This window comes from Carlito syrichta, unplaced genomic scaffold, assembly GCF_000164805.1.
Source record: "Carlito syrichta isolate Samal-C Ts95f unplaced genomic scaffold, Tarsius_syrichta-2.0.1 Scaffold304757, whole genome shotgun sequence".
In the NCBI taxonomy this organism is placed as follows: Eukaryota; Metazoa; Chordata; class Mammalia; order Primates; family Tarsiidae; genus Carlito; species Carlito syrichta.
The window spans coordinates 744,920-766,028 of record NW_007248853.1 but is presented as its reverse complement, the minus strand read 5'-3'; the positions used below and the strand labels follow the sequence as shown (position 1 = coordinate 766,028).

The 21,109-nt window shown below is 38.3% G+C and overlaps 1 protein-coding gene across 2 annotated transcripts; it reads left to right on the top strand.

Annotated features, from left to right (window-relative positions):
• The first annotated feature begins 678 nt into the window (after positions 1-678).
• On the top strand, positions 679-20,091 carry SLC7A2 (solute carrier family 7 member 2). 2 transcript variants are annotated; one of them, XM_008060888.1, is made up of 11 exons: positions 679-1,060; positions 2,165-2,320; positions 5,832-5,997; positions 6,978-7,111; positions 8,016-8,238; positions 10,785-10,921; positions 14,455-14,557; positions 16,529-16,734; positions 17,829-17,995; positions 18,811-18,919; positions 19,844-20,091. In XM_008060888.1, the coding sequence occupies exons 1-11, from the start codon at positions 685-687 to the stop codon at positions 20,038-20,040; spliced, it is 1,974 nt and encodes a 657-aa protein (XP_008059079.1). In that variant the 5' UTR covers positions 679-684; the 3' UTR covers positions 20,041-20,091. The 2 variants fall into 2 exon arrangements, with proteins under 2 accessions (XP_008059079.1, XP_008059078.1); XM_008060887.2 differs by lacking the exon at positions 10,785-10,921 and adding an exon at positions 10,401-10,540 and having other exon boundaries at positions 19,844-20,040.
• Positions 20,092-21,109: the final 1,018 nt, after the last annotated feature.

Sequence of the window (21,109 nt, the reverse complement as noted above, 5' to 3'; positions counted from 1 at the left end):
TGACTTTAAAGAAAGGGAGAGGGGGAACATAAAAGATGAGGCAGTTCACTCGCTTTCTTGTAATGAGGACTAAATTAGCCATCTCTTGGAATATATTTCTATCAACATATCTTTAAAAATTTTGAGCCAGGCATGTTGACTCACATCTATAATTCCAGTACTTTGGGAAAATAATGGGGGAGGATCGCTTGAGGTCAGGAGTTCAAAACCAGCCTGGCCAATATAGTGAGACCCACATCTCTTAAAAAAAAGCAAGCCAGATGTGGTATGCACATGTAGTCCCAGCCACTTGGGAGGCTGAGGTGGGAGGATTGCTTGAGTTCAGAAGTTTGAGGCTGCAGTGAGCTATGATCACACCACTGCGGTTTAGCCTGGGCAACATACTGAGACCCCCAACTACAAAAAAAATTCTTGTAAGTGAACAAAAATGACAAATACATTTCATTACCCAAGACTGCTCTTGCTTGCTTACCACACAATCCATTTGTTGCAGTCCCTTGTAAAGGGGCATGTGTGAATAAACTACAGAAAACTCACAACTTTGGCTAGGTCACACCTGTGTTAACAAGTGAAACAAATACAGCTGCTGTATTTGTGCCCAGAAGCTGGGTCACTGAACGGACGGCTGACGATTCCAGATCATTTTCTAACCTCCCTTCTCTTGCTCAGGCAGCCTTCACCAGAATGATTCCCTGCAGAGCAGCGCTGACTTTTGCCCGATGTCTGATCCGGAGAAAAATCGTGACTCTGGACAGCCTAGAAGATACCAAATTATGCCGCTGCTTATCCACCATGGATCTCATTGCCCTGGGTGTTGGAAGCACTCTTGGTGCTGGGGTTTATGTCCTCGCTGGTGAGGTTGCCAAGGCAGATTCCGGCCCCAGCATTGTGGTTTCCTTCCTCATCGCTGCCCTCGCCTCCGTGATGGCTGGCCTTTGCTATGCCGAATTTGGGGCCCGGGTTCCCAAGACTGGGTCTGCGTATTTGTACACTTACGTTACTGTCGGAGAGCTATGGGCCTTCATCACTGGCTGGAATCTCATTTTATCTTATGTGATAGGTATGTTTCCAAAATAAATCTAAACTGTGTAGCATGGGAAAAATAGCACTCCTGAGGCGGAGGCCTTAGTGTTCCTTGTAGGTCTGCATTTGCTGGCGACTGGATGATGTTGAAAACATCACTTGATCCCCCTGTGTCTCATTTTCTCATCTCTAAGATGTCTCCTTCTGATTGCAGAATTCTGTGATTCTGCTTCATCTCTGATTATGCCTCCTAGTGAGTTTGAAAACCTGTTTTTTAAAAAAAATTATGATTTTTTTAATTGCAAATAAAGTTTTTTGATTCCACAGTTGGAGACTTGAGCACTTGACTACTGTTGTATAGTTGTAAAATTATATTGAGTAAAAGTCTGTGATCCCAGCCCTTTGGGAGGCAGAGGCAAGAGGATTATCTGAGCCTAAGGGTTCGAGATCAGCCAGCCTGGGCAACTTGGTGAGACCTTGTCTCTATAGGAAATCAAAAAAATTAGCTGGATGTGGTGGCGTGCACTTGTAGTTCCAGCCACTTGGAAAGCTGAGATGGAAAGATTGCCTGAGCCCAGCTGGTAGAGTGAGTGTGCCATTGCAATCCAGCCTGGGTGACAGTGAAACTCCAACTCAGAAAAAAAGTTTCAATTATAATATGTCATTATTATATAATATATAGTTGTTTTTTTTTTTTTTGAGTTGGAATCTCACCCTGTTGCCCAGACTAGAGTGCAGTGGCCGCTCCTGGCCACTGTAGCCTCGACTTGCTGGGCTCCGGCGATCCTTCCGCCTCAGCCTTCCAAGTAGCCAGAATTACAGGCATGCGCTACCATGCCCGGCTGATTTTTTGATTTATTGTAGAGATGAGGTCTTGCTGCCCAGGCGGGTCTCGAACCCGCGGGCTCAGGCAATCCACTCACCTCAGCCTCCAAAAGCGCGGGATTACAGGCTGGGCCACCAAACCCGGCATATATAGTTCTAATGATGTTAAAATAGTTATAAAATTATCTTGTGTTTAAAATTTTCAACCTGGTAAACTAATTCATGTTCATTCTAGAATAGAAGTAGCAAATGATGTTATTATGTTATCTTGCTATCAGTGACCTTGTAGTTGCTGACCATTCTGTGTTTTGGGAAGGTACATCAAGTGTTGCAAGAGCGTGGAGTGGCACCTTTGATGAACTTCTTAGCAAACAGATTGGTCAGTTTTTGAAGACATACTTCAAAATGAATTATACCGGCCTTGCAGAGTATCCAGACTTTTTTGCTGTGTGCCTTATATTACTTCTAGCAGGTAAGAATACCAATTATGCTTCTCCCTATCATGAGCCAAATTAATAGTCCCAGGGAAATAGATTTCTTTTGAATTTGAGATCTGAGTTCTAACAACTAGGTAAGCATATTTATGCATTTAGGTTCCTGTTGGACATCTGAAACTGACTGGAGTCTAACATTTTCTCTTACGTTTCAAAAATAAGTCAAAATTGCATTGGAATGGTATAAACACTTCTAAGTAACTGGCACCTGGCATGCACTAAATAATAGGATGAGGATATTGATTTTATAATACTAACTGCAGGTTTGAAGGAATGGAAATGAAGTTTCAATAAGGAAGAATGTATAATTTTTTGGCATTGTTAGATCGTGTTAGATATGAATAAGGATATTTGCAAGCATACAGTTTCTAAAAGAAATTCTGTTTTTCTGTTATTATTTCATCATATATAATGTAGGCATCTGGTTGAAAAGGAAGCATATTCAAATCACCTGTCATTTTTTTATGTTGACATTGTATAGACATTGTAAATCATCTGTCATTTTTTGATGTTGGCAATTCATCAATATTGTAGCATATTGGTATAGGAAGGCACAGGAATCAGTCAGAATAACCAGGTTTCAGTCCCTCTGGGGCACTTACTCCCTTTAGAATATTCATTGATTTATGTAATCTTTTCATCACTCAGTTTTCTCATCCATAAAGTGAGGGTTCCAGTGTCTGCCTCAAACAGCCTTCTTGTTTGGTACTCAGGTGGCAGCCAGTTTTATTTTGCAGGCATAGCTAATCCCTGCTATCTCCTTATATTTGTTTTAATTATTTGAACATTTTCCATTTTGATTGTCAGTCTTAGCTGCAGTCCATGTGTGGACTGTGCGATCCATGTGCTTAAACCCATTAAGGATTGCCCTAAGAGTGAAATCAGTTTGTTCCCACTTCCTACTTGCTTTACACCAGGTAATCTCCTCCTTGCTTTCCTGTCCAACCTTAACTCTGTTTTCTCCCTTGGTTAGAAGGGTGAGACAGAAATATCATTCCATTATGAAATGCTTACTTTTAAAATTACATAATTTCAAAATTAGCTCCACCCTTTAAAAAGTTAGTCATTAATTAAACATTCTACAAAGGGATAAGGTCATGAACAAAATGGATAGGCCTAACGTAATTTTTTATTTTGCTTCTAATGTCAAGAAAAATTATATAAATTGCTTTTTGACAAATGATAGACATTTGTTTGTCTGTTTTGGTTTCTAAGCAGCCTAGCTAACATTAGCTTAGTTATGTCGTATTTTATTTAGGGATGGTTTTAGTGAACGTAAAATATTCAGCTTTAATCTCTAAATGAAGTGATCATAGCTGTGACACAGAATTGTTAAATTCCACGGCAAGGCTTAGGCAGTATTTGTCTATGTTCATTCACTATCATATTTTTCCTTTAAATAGAGCCTGAGCTTACATTTAGAATTTTGTTCTTAAAGTCTTTGAAGATCAAGACTTTCTATTTTAAATCCTTGTTCCTATTATAATACCAAATGTCTTGTCACCTGTCATCTGAAACTATGGTTTTACTAAAGATACACAGGAAGTGTATGCAGTATTTAGATGAGATAGTCATTGGTCTCTAAACCGTTGGTGAAAGATGAGACCTCAGAGTACAGAATGCATACTGGGGCACATGTAAACTATGACGGTGGCTTCGATTATCTCCAGGGTGGATGGCGATGGTTCCTAACCTAATTTACAGCATCAGGAACTATACTGACCGACCATACAGATTGCTTTCTTTTTATATCATTAATATAGTTATATTATATATGAGTCTGGGAATTGTACAGGTAGAAGAATGAAATTCAACTTCTTTCATGTCTCCTTGGAGAGTTTTGCTTATTTGGTGTTGGATGGAATAGCTTTGGGGGAGAAGCAAGTAAATCTGTGGCGTAATCCTTTCATAGTAATCATTTCCCCAGTGGTAAAAGATAAACTTTCTTAAGTCCATAATTCAAATCTTATACCAGGTGGATTAAAGACATAAATATGATAAATATCATCATAAAATACTGGAAATAAACAACGGTGAATGTTTTGGGTTAATGTTTAAGGGAGAATCTTTTCAAAGGTAGAAACTAAAAAGGAAAAATGTATAGATTATTTTAATCACTTTCCTGCCTATATATGTCATCAACACTAAGATTAAATGCAAATGATACACTGGGAAAAATATATGCAATACATGACAGCCAGAGATCTTATAACCTTAATATATAAATCTTATAAATCAATATGAACAAAATGCCTAAATAGAAAAAAATGGGCAATTTAAATTGGGCCAGTCACTAGCTGCCATCTGAGTACCAAACTTTCCAATATTTTGACAATATGAACCTGAAGCCTTATACAATAGTGTATACCTTTTGTACAGTATTACCTTGCAGAAAATTATTGTAAAGAAATAATTAAAAAGTGTAGAAAGATATTCTAAAAGATTGATTATATCAGTGTTGTTTATAATTGTAACAAACTAAGTGATTTAATTGTCTATAAATTAAGGGATTAAACTGCAGTACCTCAATATAATAGAAGATTACGCAACTGTTAAAAATGAGGTTATATATTTGCTGGCATTAAAGTGTGTGTATTTGCATGTGTGCATTTCTTTTTTTTTTTTTTTTGAGTTGGAGTTTCACTCCGTCACCCAGACTGGAGTGCAATGGCCGCTCCCGGCCACCGCAGCCTCGACCCACTGGGCTCTGGCGATCCTTCCACCTCAGCCTTCTGAGTAGCCGGAATTACAGGAGCACGCTACCATGCCCGGCTGATTTTTTGATTTATCGTAGAGATGAGGTCTCACTGCCCAGGCAGGTCTCGAACCCGCGGGCTCAGGCAATCCACTCACCTCAGCCTCCCAAAGGCGTGGGATTATAGGCTGAGCCACCAAGCCCGGCTGTGTGTGTGCATTTCTAAAAGGAGACCACAGGTGATCTTTATCTTCATGTTTTTTAAATCTTCAAATTAGTTGAATAGGAAACAGATTACTTTTATGATCAGAATGTAAAATAAAGCTATTAAAATGAGAATACATTGAACAAAGTACCTTTTGGGCACAACAATTGAAAATTGTTTTTGTTTATGTATTCAGTAAATATGTGGCAGACATATGCTTGAGCTTCTACTTTTTAAAAAAGTCACAACCATTAACTTTGAAATGGCTTTTTAGAGCAGCATGTTATAAGTGTTACTTTATATCTCCCTATCGTTGGGAATAACAGCCACAGTTACTAGATTTATGTTGTGGGTGTCTTCTGGCTGTGAGCACGAACTGCCTTCTGTAATCGAGCCGGTTGCATTCAGAATCATTGTTTTATGTTTTGTTGACTAGTAAGAAAGAACTAGCACTAGATGTGGATGGATGGGAGCTAAATGCATGAATGCTGGTGAAATAACATCCTAAGGCCCTGTATTTGCCTCATAATGCCATCACCTTTCCTAAAGCTTAGGTAAAAAAAATAAAATGCCCTTCCTTTCCCCATAGGTCTTTTATCTTTTGGAGTAAAAGAGTCTGCTTGGGTGAATAAAATCTTCACAGCTATTAATATCCTGGTCCTTCTCTTCGTTATGGTTGCTGGGTTTGTGAAAGGAAATGTGGCAAACTGGAAGATTAGTGAAGAGTTTCTCAAAAATATATCAGCAAGTGCCAGGTAAATTATTTGGGATGCCCCCCTTTTTTAATGTTACATTTTAAGAGGAGAGCATATGTGAGCTTTCCTACACAGTATTGGTTCTCAAACTTTTGACTTTTGAGACCCTTCTGAGGGACTGTTCTATTTCAAGGCTCCTCTCCAAACATAGAGGCATAGGTGTGCTCTCTTTGAGCATCTATTCATTGCCAACTTCAATCTGCTCTGGTTTAGGGGAGGATCAAGGGAAGATTCTAAGTGTTGGAAGAACTTGATCTGTTCCCCCTAGTGGTTTGTCACTGCTAAATAATAATGAGTGTTTTTGAGTCTTGCATTCTTTAGTTCTTCCTTTGGGACCACCATACAATTTCATTGTATTCTTTCAACCTTTTAGTAATTTTCAGCCCTTGTTTTTTGTAGAATGTTGTTAATTGCATAAACAGAAATAAGACTTCAAAAATGTCTGTCACATTGGAGTGAGATACATCTCTCTGTTTTTTTGATATACGTTGTTTATAGTTATTCTGATGAGGAGAAAAATTAGTATCTTTTGATTTTATACAGTTTTTAACATATAATAAAAGGTACATCTTCATTATTATTAATCAAGCCTAGGGAATTTTGTGTGCAGTTTTCAAATGTCTTCGAAATTTTAGATGCAGTCTGCCTTCCTCATGAGAAGAAGAAATTTCTTGTCTTTATCTCAGAGCATGGCCCAAATGATCTCAAAATCCAGCCTGGTATGGGATCCAGCCAGAGTGCTTCTGGACCTTCTGTACATGCTGTCAGCCAGCCTCTAACTGGATATTGGTGACAAAGAGGGTCATTGTTAGATGCCATTGTTAGGGACTCCTCCACATTCTCTAGGTGTCGTTTATATATGTCGGCTTCAAAGAGCTGATAAACACAAAAGTCTTCTAAGGATATAGTGTGAAACAAATTGCCAGAAGGGTCAATTGTCTATGAAAATGACTTTCCAATATGTTTTTTCTCTTCCTTAGAGAGCCGCCTTCTGAAAATGGAACAAGTATCTATGGGGCTGGTGGCTTTATGCCATATGGCTTTGCAGGGACTTTGGCTGGTGCTGCAACTTGCTTTTATGCCTTTGTGGGATTTGACTGCATTGCAACAACTGGTAAGGGCAGTGTCTTGCCTCTGTGTAGAAGGAAAAGGTGTTCTTTGTACCACATGAGTACCCATGTGTGGCAGCAGAATCAAGGGAAGAGAGTGGGATTTGGAGTAAGAAGGGTTCTAGTTCCGGATCCAGCAGTGAGATCTGCTGTATATGACAAAAAAGAAACAGTGAAACTGAGTCTTGGTTTCCACATTGGTAGATTTGGTAGAGCAGTACCTACTCTTCAGGTAATTATGAAGATTACCTAACATAAAACATACGAAAAATACCTTGCAAACTGTTTAGTGGTTTATAAATGTAAGTATAATTACTGTCTGTAACGTTCTACCTGGCAGTGTTGTCACGAGCTATAAATGATGATATTCTTAAAATGTCTCTTCTTTAGCCAAACAGAATATATTGGGCCAATTCTTTCCTCTTTATCCTTTACATCAAAGTAGTTATGCCAGAATCACTGTCTAAATGATTCTTCTGGGTTTATAAATTGCATTACCTTATAATTGACCATATTTTGGGCACTTCAAATGCTAAATCTTATTAGAAGGGTGCAAAGTATACTGTTTTTAAAGTTTAAACTAGAGCTTCATAGAAATAGATAAAATAAGTTCATCTGAAGTCTTCATATCCAAGGACCTACAGAATGCCAAGCAGCCATTTAACTTCAGTGGATAAATCATATTCCTCCTTCTCTTCTCCCAGTGGGAATTGGACTTTCATACAACAGCAAAGTACCTTCAAGAATAGAGGAAATTTTCTGTTAAACAGATGGACCAAGCTAAGAAAACAGAAGGGACAAAAGCAGAGTAGAATTGCCATGGAGAACAGGAATAGTTTTGTATAAATTAAGTTCTTTGCCCATTAATGTTTTATTAAATGTGCAAATCTTTTGCTTATATTTTTTTAGGTGAGGAAGTCCGGAACCCCCAGAAAGCTATTCCAATTGGAATTGTGACTTCTTTGCTTGTTTGTTTTATGGCCTATTTTGGGGTCTCTGCAGCTTTAACACTTATGATGCCATACTACCTCCTTGATGAGAAAAGCCCCCTTCCTGTAGCATTTGAATATGTTGGATGGGGCCCTGCCAAGTATGTTGTTGCTGCAGGCTCTCTCTGCGCTTTGTCAACAAGGTACATTGCATTGCCTTTGGGCTGGGGCTGTTTGGGTCCCTGCAAAGTGAGGTCAGCGCCCAAAACTTTGCTTTTGTATGTTTTTAAAAATCCTCATATAAGGAGCATATTGTACAATTATGTATTCACAGTATAACTTGCCCAGAATTGCCAGATAAAAAATCTTAAGCAATCAATCTTAACTCCCTCTCTGTTAGCTAAGTTAGTTTTTCAAGACAAGGGTGGTTCAAGCTTCAGAAGAAATACATACGGTGTTGGTCCCCACACACATAGAAATATATCTGTCACACATATTCATATGTGTATGTATTATAAAACTTTTAGAGCCGGGCTTGGTGGCTCAGCCTGTAATCCCGCGCCTTTGGGAGGCTGAGGTGAGTGGATTGCCTGAGCCTGTGGGTTTGAGACCCGCCTGGGCAGCGAGACCTCATCTCTGCAATAAATAAAAAAAAATCAGCTGGGTGTGGTAGCGCATGCCTGTAATTCCAGCTACTCGGAAGGCTGAGGCGGAAGGATCGCCGGAGCCCAGCAGGTCGAGGCTGCAGTGGCCGGGAGCGGCCACTGCACTCTGGGCGACAGAGTGAGACTCCACCTCAAAAAAAAACAAAACAAAAAAACTTTTAGGATGCTTGCCCTAGTATGTTTCTCTGCTGGCTTTGGTGTGACTTTCAGTGTGACAGACATGAGAGTGTATGTGCAGACCGCATTTTCTGCTGTTAAAGTGAGACTGAGTCTGTATGTGAGTGGAAGCTGTATGATATGCCATTTAAAAATATGTATATGCACTTTTTTTTGTAAAACACTACGACATTTTCCTCTTAGCACCAATCTTTGGTCTAGACATAGAAATTATCATTCTTAAATTAATGGAAATTTACACACTAACTATGTGAAAGGAAAGGATAGTTAAATCTTGTGCTCATATTTTTAGTAGCTGCTTCTTTTATTACTTTAGAACTCATTTCTCAAGTTTTCTAAGCTACTCATATTTTACTCATAGTAAGATATTTTATTCTAGTTTTGTACCATGCCATACAGTAGGATATTCTTACAAAGAGAAAATTAATATTTTTTTGTATGATCATTAATTTTTTAAATCAAAAATAATTTCTAAAAGTCTGAAATTAGAGAAAGAAATCTGTTAATATAATCCATCAACCTAGCTTTATTTTTTTTCCCCTCAAAATCCCTTTTATGTTCTAGTCAAGATAATGTTAAGTAGCAATTAGACCTTGTTGATTTCTTGGCCATCTGCTAGTGTTGATGTTTATTTTGAGCAACTTAATTTTAAAAGTCTGAACTGTGAAGATACCACGCCACTGTGACCTTACAAAAGAGTGGACAAAAATTAATCTTGGTCAAACTTAACCCAGCTTTACTAAAAGATAAAGAAAATGGATTTTTAAATAAAATATATTACTTGTTTTCCCTTAAATGATTATTTTTTACAATTAATGTATGGAATGGGACAGCCAGTAAACACACGTAATTCAAAACATCTTAAGCAAAAATTATCTTACTAAACTTCATTGTTACTAACTTTTAGTCCAATTATGTACTAAATTTACAGTAGGTTGATTTTTTTTTCCTTTCTCTACTTTTATTATCTTACAATTCTGGGAATTATACCTATTTGGTCAAAGATCTGGCCATATGAGAACAATATTGGTAAAATAAATACAAAAAATATATACTTATTAAGTAATTAAGTAAATGAGGTGATTGTTGTTATGAAATACAATTACTTAATTTCTTCTTTAATTACATAACAATTTAAGAATTTTATTTTCTGAGTTACTACTGCTAAAAATTTCTTGATGATATTGCTTTGGTTAGCTTGCAAAGTTTTATTAATTACTTAGTTTTAATTCAGTAATAATTGTGGGCACATAAAAATTACTTGACTATTGTTTTTAGTTCAATAATTTTGCTGGATATATATCTGCAACAATAATGGGCAGTACAATGGTAAATATTAGCAAATATTTGTAAATGCCCAATCACAATGCATTTAAAAAATAATATAAAATAATTACTAATATTAAAAAATATGTTCATAATCACTACTATTATGCTGAATTTTGTACAATTTTACTTCGGTTTTGGGGTGTAATCGTGCATGAATGTGTTTGCCATACTGCATGTGTTTGCTTTTTATTCAGTCTTCTTGGATCCATTTTCCCAATGCCTCGTGTAATCTATGCTATGGCGGAGGATGGGTTGCTTTTCAAATGTCTAGCTCAAATCAATTCCAAAACGAAGACACCGGTAATTGCTACTTTATCATCGGGTGCGGTGGCAGGTGAGAGAGAATTGACTTTCATTAAGAAAAGGGGGCTCTCTTTCAAGAACTCTGGAAAAAAAAATAGAAAATGAGGTGGTGTTCTGTTTTTACTTATATGAAGTTTGGTAACTTTTCTGTGAATGTTTCCTATTGTGAATTTTTTGTTTCTGCAGTTTAGTGTGTCCAGTCTTTACCTGTGTCTGTCTTCCTAGAATAATACTTAAAATAACTCACATGTGGATTATGAATTTTTCTGTTCTAGTCTTCTGGGCTCTATGTTTCCCTTACCCCGAATTCTGTTTGCCATGGCCCGGGATGGCTTACTGTTTAGATTTCTTGCCAGAGTGAGTAAGAGGCAGTCACCAGTTGCTGCCACGTTGACTGCAGGGGTCATTTCTGGTAAGCTTTACAAACTTAGGCTTCTTCAGCATTGGACTGGAACATTTAATTCGCATGCATGGACTTATAAAGAGGGTCTGCATGCTGTGCATGTAAGTTCAGAAAAAAATTACTGATAAATTAGTATATGAGCATTGGGATTAACATCTGAAAATTGTGGTGGTGGTGGTATGTTGGAGTTCATTCTTAATTGACACTTCGGGATTTTAATATTTTATTTTAAACTATTGGGCTTCTAACAAATGTGCAAAGGGTTATAGTGATTCTTTACTAAATATCATCTATTGCTTTTCTGATGAAGGAGCGTGCACACTTCTATTATTGATCCATTAAATGTTAATTAAAGAAATTATTACTTAATTTTTGAAATATTAATTTTAAAGTAGTGATTCAATATTTTCTTTTTTTGCTCAGGAGATATGTTGAATAGCACTAAAAGGACTATAGGAATTTTGAAATGCTTAAGTTTACCCACTAAAAATAAGAAATGTCCAGGATAATTTATACTTGGCCTTGTAATCATAGCACTCAGTGTGGTGAGCATCCCTGCTTTCTGGGCCAGCACAGTCCTCTAAGAGTTATTAACACATATACTGAGGAGGGACCCCCTGAAAAAAGCCAGAATTTATTTATAAAAAAGTGTGTATGTATTCCTACATGTTTAAACTTCAGTCACCTTCAAAGCACTCTTTGTTTGATACAATATACCTATTGAGACACTTTTTCTACTGCTCAAAACAGTTTTTGAATTCATCAATTTTGATGCCTTTTAGTGCTTCTGCCATTTTTTGTTTTATCTCTTCCACATCAGCAAAATATTTCCCTTTGAGGACTTTTTTTCATCCAGAGAGCCAAAACTAAGTCTCTCAGGGTGAGATTGGGTGAATAGGGAAGGGTGGGGCATGGGGGTCAAGCCATTTTTGGTGAAAAACTGAACACTCAGCATGGTGTGGGCAGGTGCATTCATAAATCACCCATTATGAAATGGGAAAACACATTGAAAGAATCTCTAAAAAAATGAACTGAAGCTGAACATAGCTTCTCACGACAACACTAGCTGGTACACTGATGCTGATGGGCTCCTAGAACACATACGTAATAAGAGAAGCCTGTACTTTAAGGGGCCCACCCTTCAAAAAATAATTCTGTTTTTTTGGGAGTCCCCTCTTCGTAGTCTCTCAAACCCCATTAAAAAATCTATTTTTCTTTCCAACAGTTTTGGTACTTAAATTATGTTCAGAAATTCCAGATTGCCTGCTTTTTGGCATGTCTTAATATCCATATAAAATGCCCTTGGCCAGATTCTCACTCCATGCAGAAATTTTCAGAGATTCTAAAGATCGGGAGATGGCCTTAAAGTACTATTTCTGGGAAGCAAAAGAAAGACTTTAGTAAGCTTTACAGATAAAACAATATACAATCATGGCAGTAGAAATTCAAGCCAAAATGCCAATTTTGTTGAAGCTCTGAATTGTTGGGAAATTAGGTTAGAGAAAACTAATGCTTCATATATATAAAATAGAATTTTTTCAGGGTCAGAGAATGTTTCACTAAATGGTTTCACTTTTAAACATTTTCTAATAAACCTGACACTTTATTAGGCATAAGTAGGAAGGTCAAGTCACTTACTTTCTCAGGCTTATATTTCTGCCCTTATAATAAGAAAGTTGCACTAGGTGATCTCAAGCCCATTTAATTATTAAACAGTGTGTTATATTAAAGGTAACTTATAAATATTTCTTTACAGAAATCACACATTTTATCCACAAAATAATGTATTTTTTTTCAGTAAAACACTTGCTCAATAATATTCTACTTCGTACTCAAAATTTTAAAAAGTGTATCCTTCTTCATTCAGGAAGAATTTAATTTGTCAGCATAAGAAAATATTAAAAGTAATAATTAAAAGAAGATAATTATAGTAGATTGCTTTTGCAAAATGCTCTCCAATATTATATTTTTGTTATTTTTATACTCCCACGCCTTACTTTGCTTGTTTTTAACTTAGATCAGAGCGCTTGTATGGATAATTAGATATTTTCTTCTCTTAGCTACTTTATTTGACTCTCTGTGATTCCTACGAAGCATACTGAAATTTTAGTCTAATTAGTAAGTATGCAAGCAATAAAGAGTTTTCAAAGTGAGACAAGCAGTGTATTTAAAGAACTCTGTGATGTTACAGAGGGAACATGGGGGCTGTTGGTTTGAGTAGAACTCTGCCTATACCTAGTAGTTGTAGCCTTGTAAGTTTTAGCCTGTCTATAAGGTGGGGGTAGTCTTATTAGGTCAAGTCATGTGAAATTGCTGGGTTTTGGCAAAAATAGTCAAATAACAGCTGTTTTTTATATGGCTGAACCTCATTTCCCCTGTCTCAAGGCTTCTTGGCTTGAAGATAAAATGAGATTATAGAGATCTAAAGCTTGTGAAGAGATCTGGAATGCCATATAAATGGAATGTGGTGTTTTCTGCTTACTGTGATAAGGAAACCTGGTAAACTTAAGTTAGTATTATCACTTTTTGATGTTTCAATGGAGAAAACCTGGCCAAGTACAAGTTAAACTATTCCGGGTTTGTTTTTTTTTTGTTTTTTTGTTTTGTTTTGTTTTAGTCAGAGCTCAGTCTGTTGCCCAAGCTAGAGTGCAGTGGCACGCTCACAGACAACACAGCTTCAACCTACTGGGCTAAGATGATCCTTCTACTTTAGCCTTCCAAGTAGCTGGAACCACGAGCACACACCACAACTCCTGGCAATTTTTATTTTTTTAATTGAAGAGATGAGGTCTCAACAAGTTGCCTCGGGCTGGTCTCAACCCCTGGGCTCAGGCAGTCCGCTCACCTCCACCTCCCAAAAGGCTGGGATTATAGGTGGGAGCCATCAGACCTGGTCCTTCTATTTAACTATTTTAAAGTATATTTTGCTTCTTAACATTATTGACATTTGAGGTGCAGGACCATAAACTGATCTTTCAGATCTAGACAGACTACCTGGAATGTGAGGCTTTAATCATAGTAGAATTGAGCCTGTATCAGGAACATAATTTAATTTAAAAGTATTTTATTTTGTCAAAATTATTAAAATAACTTTATGTTGTATATGATTGAAAATAATTCATATGAAAATTAAAATGATTACATAACCTCTATAATGAAAGCTCTGTTGAAATATTTTTTTATGGTTTTAAAAAAGGAGCTAGCCTGTGTTTCCTAGTAGTGTTTTTCTTCTGAAACATCAAAGGACAAAGTTCTGTCATACAATAGTTTCACTCTTTGTCAGGCCAAATATTTTTTAGGTAATCAGAGTAGAAGTTGTTTTATACTTGCTAGGCTGCTGAGGGTTTTTGAAGTCTTATTCGCAGTCTATATGACCTAAAGAACCTCTTATTAACTGTGAGAGAGATATTTTCATACTCTGCTTGACTTATTATTGGTACTAAAACAAAGTGGCAATCAGTCATCCCTGACTTGAAAGTTACTAACTATATGCAATTTCATCCTGGGCCGTTCGCTTCACCTTCTTCTTCTTTTCTGCATAGCTGTGATGGCCTTTCTGTTTGACCTGAAGGCACTGGTGGACATGATGTCCATTGGCACTCTCATGGCCTACTCTCTGGTCGCAGCCTGTGTTCTCATCCTCAGGTGAGTGGCCACGTGGTTCTGCAGGATATGCCATGTGGGACTTATGGAGTAAGAAGATGAGCTTTCACTGTCCTGGCTTTTGGGGAGCTAATGGTCTCACCAAGGTGAGCACCATGTTCATGAAAACATCAATGGAGAGTAGAAGCAGCATACTTGGTCCTTAGCAAAGTAGCAAATACCATTTGATCATTAATGATAAGGTGACCCCATCTGCATAAAAGGCAATTTGTCACAATGTATAAAGACCCTTAAAAGTATTATACTTCTTGTTCCTGTAATTCAGCTACTAAGATTTTATGCTAAAGATTTAATCAGAACACACACACATGTATGTAAAGGATGTTTGTGGAACCGGTGATTTACAATAGTGAAAAAAATGTAACTAACCTGAATACCGATCTACAGAAGAATATTTAAATACATGAGGATACGTTTACTCAGTGGGCTCTTCTGCAGCAAATAAAATATTTAATTATAGCCGGGCATGGTAGCACATGCCTGTAATTCCGGCTACTTGGAAGGCTGAGGTGGAAGGATCGCCAGAGCCCAGCAGGTCGAGGCTGCGGTGGCCGGGAGCGGCCACTGCACTCCAGTCTGGGCAACAGAGTGAGACTCCAACTCAAAAAAAAAAAAAAAAAAAAAAAAAAAAAATTTAATTATATGGAAAAATATACTGGTTTCAGGCTACAAAGCTACAGCATTTATAGCATCTGAAGTTATTTACTATATAAATTTACATGAAGAAATCGTATATGCATACACACACACACACACACACACACACACACACACACCTAGATGATACCAAAATGCTAATCATGATTAATGCTGAGTGGTGGTATTATGGGTGGCTTTAATGTTTTTCTGTTTATTTTTGTGTTTTTTTCCTCAGTAAGCATATTTCTTTACATGGAGGAAAAATGTTTCTTTCAAAAATAAGTAAAGGCTGCTCAGAGGGAAAAGAAGTCGCACTGGGGGGTCTGGGGCAGATACTAGGAGGCAAAGCTGGGTGATGTCTTGACACAAACTCTAAAGGAAGAGGATAAAATAATAAGGAAAGTGGCTTGCATGGAATGGGTAGGTGACAGAGTGGTGGGATGAGCTTGTATGTGTTAGACTAGATGAGTCAAGGCCAGAGACAGATTGTGATGAGGCTTTTGAATACCAAACTGAAGACTACGTTATTCTTTTTTTTGAGTTGGAGTCTCACTCTGTCGCCCAGACTGGAGTGCAGTGGCCGCTCCCGGCCACCGCAGCCTTGACCTGCTGGGCTCCGGCGATCCTTCCACCTCAGCCTTCCGAGTAGCCGGAATTACAAGCATGTGCTACCACTCCCGGCTGATTTTTTGATTTATTGTAGAGATGAGGTCTCGCCAAGTTGCCCAGGCGGGTCTCGAACCCGCAGGCTCAGGCAATCCACTCACCTCAGCCTCCCAAAGGCGTGGGATTACAGGCTGAGCCACCGAGCCCGGTGACTATGTTATTCTATAGCTGTTATTTCACCAGAGTTTCTGTGCTATCTCTATCAACTACATTTCCTTAGGCATAAATAATAATTTCAGAATAATCATCCTATTGTCACAGTTACCTCACTTTAAAATTTAACTTTCTTCTGCGTTTGGTATATAACTTTCTTGGCTGGGTGTGGTGATTCATGCCTGTAATCCCAGCACTTTGGGAGGATTGCTTGAAGCCAGGAGTTTGAGACCAGCCTGGCCAACATAGTGAAACCTCATTTCTACCAAAAAAAAAAAAAATCAAAAAATAAATGGGTACCAGAGGAAGTTCAGATATTTTGCTGCAGCTGTTTCATTGAAAAGGTTTGTAACCCTGCTCAGCTGCCCTGGGGCTGGAGTCATAAGTATTGCACACGCTGGGACTCTGTAAGATGTCTTAGAGTGTTAGGTGTTGGTTTCATCTGGGTCAAGTGTCTGTTTGAAAATAAAGACACAGATATTTATTTGGGGATAGGTACCAGCCCGGCTTATCATATGAGCAACCCAAATATTCTCCTGAGAAAGAAGGTCTGGGATCATGTGCCAACGCAGCCTCAAAAAGCGAGTCCCAGGTCACCATGCTGCAAGGACAGGGCTTCAGCGTGCGAACCATCTTCTGCCCCTCCCTTCTGCCTACACAACAGTCGGCATCTCTCGTGAGCTTCCTGGTGGGATTCCTGGGTAGGTATTCTTCCCTGCAACATTGGAAAGATCCAGAATATGTGTATAGGTGGAGCTGGTGCTGTGTGAAAAAGGACAGAGGGCTTCACATCACTCTAGACTATGTTAGCAGCCTACCTGAGCCCTGAAATTTCCACCTGAGAGTTGCCAGTAGTAGAGATCATCTTACTAGCCAGTATTAGAGATCATCTTATGGCAGGATAAATGTATCATGTCTTGATTATTGAGGAAGAAAGAAAGAAATTCCCTAGGGTGAGAATGGCCGAAGTACAAGCTGGCACGTTTTGTTAGCTGAAAGCATCAGGCAAGTACACCTGCCAGTCACCCAACTGGAACCCGATGGGACTGGGAGGCAATAGAGAAAATCCTCATTTGTTCACCCACAGTTCTGTAATCATTTATATTTTCAGTGACATTCATTGAGCACCATCTGTGTGCTGGGCACATGGGATGTCCTTGCTCCCACTGGATTTATAGTACAGGATGGTTGTAAAGGATGAGAGTTTATAGTCCACGATGGGTTTACAGCATAGGGTGATAACATTAACCCAAAGTTTTCCACCTGTTTTCTAAAATAGCAAAACAGCAAGCTAGGGAACTATAGGTTTCTCGGAGCAAATAGGAGGGGCCCCTCATGCAGACTTGATGGTCAGAGATGGGTGGGTGGGTGGTGATGCCCTTCTCAGGAATAGGGAGGAAAGATGCAGATCATATGATCTTATTTGTTTACATTCACAATCTGTGTTTACAGCAGATAGACTTGCCACTTCCCATTAGAAAAAGGGAAATATCCACCCCTGACAACACCCCAGTCTGGTGGTAGTAAATATGGACCCAAATGGCACATGAGCAGGTACAGCAAGACAGTGACACCAAGAGGGAAGGCTGACTTCGGAGAAGGAGAGAATAATGAGTAAACGAGCAGTGTTTTTTAAACTGGTGAAGTCAGCCATCTCTTTCCACAAAGAAAAGGAGGACAAAGTGCTGAATCTTTGTATTTGGCCAAGGAGATATGTAAAGCACCTGATATTTTAGCAGAATACTGTTTGAACTGAGCGATCTGACTTTGTGTTGTCCACATCTCACCCTTGCAGCCTTTCTCGTGCTGGGCCTGAGTATCTTGACCACCTATGGCGTTGATGCCATTGCCCGGCTGGAGGCCTGGAGCCTTGCTCTCCTCGTGCTGTTTCTCATTCTCTGCATTGCCATCGTTCTCACCATTTGGAGGCAGCCCCAGAATCAGCAAAAAGTAGCCTTTATGGTATGTGTAGGGAGGATTAGAGAACCGAAATATTATGTACACTTCCCCGGTATGTGAGTTTTGTGAGTTGTTCCTTAAAAAAAAAAAACGCTTCTAACAAAGTTAGCCAATAGATGAGAGTGTTGGAATCCTTTGATGTGGTTCTTTTGGTCACAGTATTCTCCCTTCATTGGCTATCTCATTGCCTTTTTCAAAAATTTGAATATGAAGCTATCACAATATTATTATGGCACATGAGCAGATACAGCAAGACAATGTGCAATAGTAAACACATTTCTTATTAAGACATCTATCATATCAGAAAAATAATGAGAAAATTTTATTTTTTAGAAATTCAAAGCCCTTTCATGAGGATTTGTGTCCACTAAAAGCCCTCCCCCTGCAAGTGAAATTATCCTGTTCCATTTGAACTAAGAGCAGGTTTCAGCTTAAAGAGGTTTTCCTGGCAATATCCTCCCTGGATTCCATGTGTATCCAGAATTCCAGAGGTGTGCCACATTGATATCTGAAAAAACTAATAAGCCCAATGTAAACTAAACCCTAAAACCAATGTTATCTTGATAATGATGTAAGTGTTAATGAGTCTGATAAATCCCCTGTTGCCTTGAGCTTCAGGGTATCACTAAAATGTAATTCTCCTTTTAGTGGTCTCCAGAAGTGTGGTTTTTATTCAAGTGATCCTTTTTTGTAAGCATTTATATCACTGATAAAGTGTGAAAATATATATGTCAAATAACTTGCCACCATGTTGAAATAATTTGGGAAATGTGCTTTCAAAATATGACTGTATTCAAAAAGATTGTTTTTTGCCTTAGGTTCCATTCTTACCATTTTTGCCAGCATTCAGCATCCTGGTGAACATTTACCTGATGGTCCAGTTGAGTGCAGACACTTGGATCAGATTTAGCATTTGGATGGCACTTGGTGGGTCTTTCAGTGTTTTAGCTTTCTGAACTTGGACTCCCTGTTTTGTGTGCTATGATGAGAGAAATGTATCCTCTTCTCCTCCTGAAAAACAGACTTTTTTTTTTCACTTTCTTCCTTTTCCAATTCTTAAAACATCTGAGTGCTTACTTTTCTAGATGATTTCAGATACCTTTCTTAAAATTCCAATCTCCCAGTACCCTTGTAGAACCACATACATTCTATTTTCTCCAACATGTGGGTTAAGAAAAACGAGACCCAGAAAAAGTCATTTCACATCAACTCAAAACTTGCAACTAGATTTGTAAAATAGAACTAAGACAGCAAAAATACCTACAAGTGTGTAATTGTTTTTTGAGGAAACTTAAAACATTGACTCCTGGTCCCCACACAGTCAGAATGGCTTTTAATAAACAGTTGCTTTGCACACAGTTCCTTGACCTCTCCTGGTGGCAGTGGGATATGAAGGGCCCATTCATTTCCCCTTGTAAACATAGCGGGTACTTTCTAAATTATCTGGCCATGAATCTGATAATCTACCACTTGTATTTAGAGTATAACTTGAAATGTTCTCCCACATGTCATTTGGTTTAAAGTATAGTATTAGAATTTTGAGAACATAAATATAAATTTTTAAATATCTACATTGTCTGAAAATATATAAAAACATATTTTCTGTACCTACGTTTCTGAAAAATGGATTGAGAGAACAGTATACTCTATAAAGGGGCACATTCTACCAGGAAAACATTTATAAGGGAGACCGTCTGTGGGGTATCTTGTGTTTTGCTCCAAGTTTGTAAGGTAGCACAAACAGAGAAGACCAACAAAAAATATCTGTTAGCTTTAGATTAAAATTTTTGTATTAAAACAGTCATTTCTGACACACCTGAAACATTTATTTTTCTTTTTCCTCCCCCAAAGGTTTCCTGATTTACTTTGCTTATGGCATTAGACACAGCCTGGAGAGTCATCCAAGACATGAAGAAGATGACGAAGATGCTTATTCAGACAACATTAATGCAGCAACGGAAGAAAAATATGCCATTCAGGCAAATGACCATCACCCAAGAAATCTCAGTCTACCGTTCATATTCCATGAAAAGACAAGTGAATGCTAGTGCTTGCAGAAGCAAAGGAGGTCATCGTCTTAACATACATATGCTACACTGAGTAAACCATGACAGGATGTCTTCACCGTGCTAGGTGGTCGTGAGTTTGCTGCATACATATAGTTCACCCTAATTTATACTTGCTCATCTGGACAGCATCTCCTCAGATGGTGAATTATGTGCCTGGAGAAACTTCCTGAGCTCTTTCCTCAGTGATGAATATCCCCAAAACTGTGGGAAAATGTGTGTGTATGTATGTACATGGTTGGGAACATGACTGTTAAAAGTTAGTTGGTGTTTTTCTGTTACTGTGTTCATTAATCGGTGGCATATACTGCACATACTAAAATAGAGGTAAATCACTGAGTAGAAAAGTGTTTTGTTTGTGCCCCATGTGGTTGGGGAAATAATGGTTGCATTTCCTCATCATGTTTCATTAATGTCAATCTCAAACATGCTAAAAATGTAGTTACCCATCATGGTGTCTGTCACCGGTCAGGAGTAAGAAGAGGGGACAAGACATGAGCCTTTTCTTTCTGTAAGTCGTAAATGCCAACGGAGAGTTTAGTGCAGATTTTTTTTTTCCTGTGAGGTATGACAGTTTTGATAAAATTTCAGCCAGTAGGAGTGTTTGCTTCTGTGGGCCTATGCAGGATAAGCGTGGTATTCCTTGTCACCAGGTGGCACCCCTTTGAACTCTTGTCTTCTTTGAGAGCGGTAGTTCTACAATATGAGGACTTCACCTGCTGTGAATGATGTACCTAGTAAACCCAATCAGGGACTTGAGACAGGCACTGTGATCTACTTGGGACCCTTTAAACTAAAGGCAAAGGTGGTCCGCATGACCAGAAAGCTCAGGTGAGTGGCCCTAATGAGCGTATGTGTAAAGGCCAAAGAGACATATGCTCAGATAAGTAGACACCAAGCATTCTTTCTTAAAAAGACACTTAAAATAAGCCAGTAAAATCTCGGATCACACAATTGGTGGGTTGATTCCTACTTTTTCTATTACTTAATAGCTAATCACAGTCCAGTTTTTTTTTTTTAACCCCATCAGACACAGAGTTCACTCCTTTTT